General features: G+C 41.4%; 1 protein-coding gene across 1 annotated transcript in view; it reads left to right on the top strand.

The window, feature by feature from the left end:
- Positions 1–5,000, top strand: part of fmnl2b (formin-like 2b) — a 60,227-nt gene that overhangs the window by 29,121 nt on the left and 26,106 nt on the right. Inside the window, exons 10-12 of the mRNA XM_063217957.1 lie at positions 769–843; positions 1,459–1,569; positions 2,097–2,246. Coding sequence (XP_063074027.1) covers positions 769–843; positions 1,459–1,569; positions 2,097–2,246 — 336 coding nt within the window. The remainder of the gene's footprint in view (positions 1–768; positions 844–1,458; positions 1,570–2,096; positions 2,247–5,000) is intronic.

Below are 5,000 nucleotides of genomic sequence, written 5' to 3'. Positions count from 1 at the left end.
AATGGGGCTCCCCAACGTTCGCACGTCTGATATTTGAGATAACGGACGGGTTGGTCTATATCAGACCGCTGTCAATGGCAACAAGACTTTTCACTGCTAAAGCGACTTTTCAACAAGACTCTAATCAGCTGCTGTGATAGACAACACCTGTTGTCTCTAGGCTACCTGTTGCCTAGCGGTGTTCCACAACGGCACTGTTTTGTTTTGCGCAGCAACAATCTTTTGACATGAAAAAATATAATAAACTTAACATTAAATAAAGAAATGTCCCCGCCATGTGTGAATCATTTAAGTATATCCATATAATAAGCGGGTTAACGTTCGGCGAGTCGGTCGCTTTGTGTAATAGCAGCACTTCAGAGAGAACAAGACCCCTCCGCTCCACGTCGGGGTCTAAAAATTCTCTCTGTCGTGCTGCTATTCCACGGTAGCGACCTTCTCGCCGAATGTTAACCCTTACTTATTGGTCTTGTATTGCCTTTCAATGTCTGTCCTGTTCATGTCTGTCCTGTGTATTTCTATTTCTTTGCATGGGATAAAGAGAAACATAATTTCAATGTCTTTGTATGACCTGTTCATATGATTTAGCCAGTGGTGAGAGTTGTTTCTGGTGGAACTACTGTTGCATTGTTTTTTTGTTGTTTACGTGTCAAGTGAGACCATCTTAAAAGGTAGAATTTATTTAAATTCAAATCAAATCCTGAATCTTCATGTTCTTCCTCCTCTTACCTCTCTCCGTCTTTCTTCCTACCCCTCTGTTGTTCTCAGGTTTGTTCAGAGTCACAGAGGTTCGAGAAACTGATGGAACATTTTAAGAACGAGGACAACAACATTGACTTCATGGTGTGTTCTCTTCTCAGACATTAGAGCATGGTTTTGTGATTGTGGTTCATCCTTTGTAGAAGTTGTTTGCTTTTCTGCCAATGCAGAACATTCCAACTCACTACAACTAGCAAAAACAATTGCACTTTCAAATCTCTTTAGATTTTAGCCAGTCTTTGTTATGAAAATTGTTTTTTTTTATCTGTTTGGGGTTGAACTTCAGAAAAGAGAACTGTTGTTCCAAAAAAAAGTTTCAATAACGTACCCCAAAGGTACTCTTCATAGCTGCAAAGCAATTTTGTGTTTGCCTTTTTCAAATGTAATAGCAGAATATGGTATTTACAAGTATTTCCTGTTTATTGTCCGAGTTATAACTGTATTTATCAGATATTTATTCCAAAGGTCCATTTTGAAACTTATCGAGTCTGCCTGCTTGTCATAGACATGCCATTAGAAAGTTATATCTTGCATGTCGCCTAAAGTCCGGCATCGTGTAAATACTAGCATACATTCAACGTTTGCAAGCAGGTAGCCATAATAAAATTTAAATGTTTTGATGACTTGAGGCACATAATCATTTCCTGTTTTCCGTCCTCTTCCCTCTCTCTCCTCTCTCTTCTCTCCTTCTCCACGTAGGTGGCCTGTATGCAGTTTATCAACATCGTCGTGCACTCAGTGGAAGACATGAACTTCAGAGTACATCTGCAGTATGACTTCACCAAGCTCTCACTGGACGAGTATTTAGAGGTACGCAATTAGACTTCAGCATATTTCTACAAACAAATGAAGTAAACATGCATATATTACACTATATATTACATGGATTACTGTTTCATACATTGTAGCAGCTATGCCCGCCGACAGGGGGGAGAAAGGGGTCAGTTGTCCTGGACCCAGAGAAAGGAATAAGAATTGGGATCCCTTTACATTGTATGAACTCAGGAGGGGGCCTTTTCAGATGGCTTTGTCCCGGGCCCAGCAAAAGCTGTCAGCGGCCCTGGTAGCAGCACATTTTGGATATCCTGCTCCTTCGTCTTTATTTTCTAAAGCATAAATAAACTTGTGATTTACCTGTAATACCCAAATCCCCTGTCACACAAATAGTGCATGTACATAGACACGAAACAAGCAAACAAATACGAGCACACACACTGACACACACACACTGACACACACACACACACACACACACACACACACACACACACAATCCATCCCCAACCCCAACACACACACTCATGAAGGTATGTTTTGTTTTGCTCCCTGTACTGTAGAGGCTGAAGCACACGGAGAGTGATAAGCTGCAGGTGCAGATCCAGGCCTACCTGGACAACCTGTTTGACGTGGGCACGCTGCTGGAGGACGCCGAGACCAAGAACGCAGCGCTGGAGAGGGTGGAGGAGCTGGAGGAGAGCATGGGCCAGGTCAGTTAGAGATGATCATCGCACGCGTACACACACACGTGCACGCAGGCACACAGAGAGAGAGAGAGAGAGAGAGAGAGAGAGAGAGAGAGAGAGAGAGAGAGAGAGAGAGAGAGAGAGAGAGTGAGAGAGAGACCAAGAACGCAGCGCTGGAGAGGGTGGAGGAACTGGAGGAGAGCATGAGACGGATGGGTCAGAGATGATGCCCACACGCGTACAGTGTACGCCGTACAACACACACACATGCACGTAAGCACATACGCACACACACACACACACACACACACACACACACACACACACACACACACACACACACACACACACACACACACACACACACACACACACACACACACACACACACACCAGTGACGTGCGGTCAGCTTTATGGCTGGTGAGGCAGTGACTTTTCCAATATCAGATTTTCAAATATATATCAATATTTGCCAAATACCTATAAGTTTCATATGTCGCTTTCTGAACATAAGGTAGGCCTACATATTAAAACATACTGCATTTAGAGAAAATGCTATTAGATATCTCTCTCTCTCACTCACACACACGCACACACACACACACACACACACACACACACACACACACACACACACACACACACACACACACACACACACACACACACACACACACAGGATTCAGTGGTCCAGACTCGGCGTTGGCGCAGGGGGCGTAGGTAAACAACGGTGGGGCAGTGCCATTTAACAAGTTTGAGTCAAGTTCACCATATAACTGGTGGCAGAGTCACGTTTAGTTCTACCTAGGCTACCTACTGCACAGGCTGCGCTACTAGGCCTGCTACTCCTCCTCCCTACACCAAAGGTGGACACCACATTCAGATCAGACGCGATATGTGTCGAGAGTTATACTGTATTTTCATAGGGCATCAGGATACAAGGCCATTCTCAGTGTTTTCTGGTCTTTGAAAGAGGGGACGCTGATAACCCCAAGCCACACGAGCATTTTGGACAAAAATGCTCTTATGGTGAATTTTGAGGTCTGCTTATCAGCGTTCCTTTCACTCCACCAGTGTTAATTTTGTCGACTAGACTAAGACTAAGACTATTAGTCGACTAACCTTTTGAGAGTTTAATCGACTAAATTCTGACTAACAAAAATGATCTGTGAAAGACTAAAACGAGACTAAAATATTGAGGACTTTCAGTTGACTAAATAATGACTAAACAAAAATGATTTGTGAAAGACTAAAAGTGACTAAGACTAAGAACTAACTTTTAGTCGACTAAATTCTGACTAACAAAAATGATTTGTGAAAGACTAAAAACGACTAAGACGTAGACTTTTTGGGGGGGCTCAGACATAAATTGGTACAACCAATTTACAACAATTGGTACAACTAAAACCTATAAATGTATTGTTGTTTTGTAATCAACATTTAAAGGGACACTATGGGATTTAAAAAATGATTAATTACAGCTGAATCCATCCACAGATTTTACTTTTAGCAGACTGACCCTAACGAATATTTGGGGAGAAGCTTCTCAAACAAAATAAAAATCCCTTTACGAATATGTAGCACCAGCGACATATTCACATTTGTATGCACTATTGCTTTAATTTTTAAGACACAGTGTTATAAATTTGCTATTAACTGAATGGAAATAACCAAGTCTTAGTGCAGTACTAAAGGCCTTGTGATTTATTGTATTGTGACTTAAACTAAAGACTAAAATGTTTAGACTAAAACTAGACAAAAATGTTGAGGACTTTTAGTCGACTAAATAATGACTAAACAAAAATTATTTGTGAAAGAATAAAACTAGACAAAAATGTTGAGGACTTTTAGTCGACTAAATAATAACTAAACAAAAATTATTTTTGAAAGACTAAAAGCGACTAAGACTAAGAATGGACTTTGACACAAGACTAAGACTAAGACTAAATAAAAAAATGAATGACAAAATTAACACTGCACTCCACCACTCCAAAATACAGATAAGATGCTTGCGTTGTAATAGGCTACCGCTTACACAGCAACAATTCACATTATGCATTCAACAACAGAATATCACCCCACCGGGATGATCCTTCTGGTAGCCTGTGAAATAGATAATGAAGCCAGACGTGGCCGTGATCATGGACAGCTACCACCTCCGGTAGAAAAGACTAGAGTAGACAGAAAATAGGCACGACATGGTGCGTCATTTGAGGACACTCCTCCTGAGAACCGTCAACTATCCCACTCATCCCCATCATATCCCATCATACCACTGCGGACCCAAACTCAACCTAAATAGGCTAAACAATAGACAATGACGATGAAATATTCCACAGTCGTTCATCTCGAGGATGGACATTTCAAAGAATGTCAGACGAGCCGAACCTCAAAGCGTGTATTATACAGCGTTTGATTATTATCATTTTAAACTGCCTCGTTAGGATAGCAAGCAACGTTATCACTTGGGCATACTGGGACTGGCAAAGTGAACACACAGCCGCAAACCAAACCAAAATCCAGGAACCCACAACCCCTAGTTCGTTCTGTTGCCAAAATTACTCGTGATGAATTATTCTTTGAGACATGTAGCCATTGCTATGTCATTCAAAACATTCTCACTAGTTGCAGGTTAAGATTACGCCTGAAATGCATATGTGAAACATAGCTACTGTAAAACCAATGCAACCGAACTATTTTTCAAACAACTCTTCCTTCATCTTGACAAAATCAAATAAAACTTAGACCCAAGTCAACGCCACGGCGGGCAAATGTAA

Source organism: Engraulis encrasicolus, chromosome 15, assembly GCF_034702125.1.
Source record: "Engraulis encrasicolus isolate BLACKSEA-1 chromosome 15, IST_EnEncr_1.0, whole genome shotgun sequence".
Classification (NCBI taxonomy): Eukaryota; Metazoa; Chordata; class Actinopteri; order Clupeiformes; family Engraulidae; genus Engraulis; species Engraulis encrasicolus.
The sequence above is the reverse complement of the archived record's forward strand: the minus strand, read 5'-3'. Positions and strand labels throughout refer to the sequence as shown.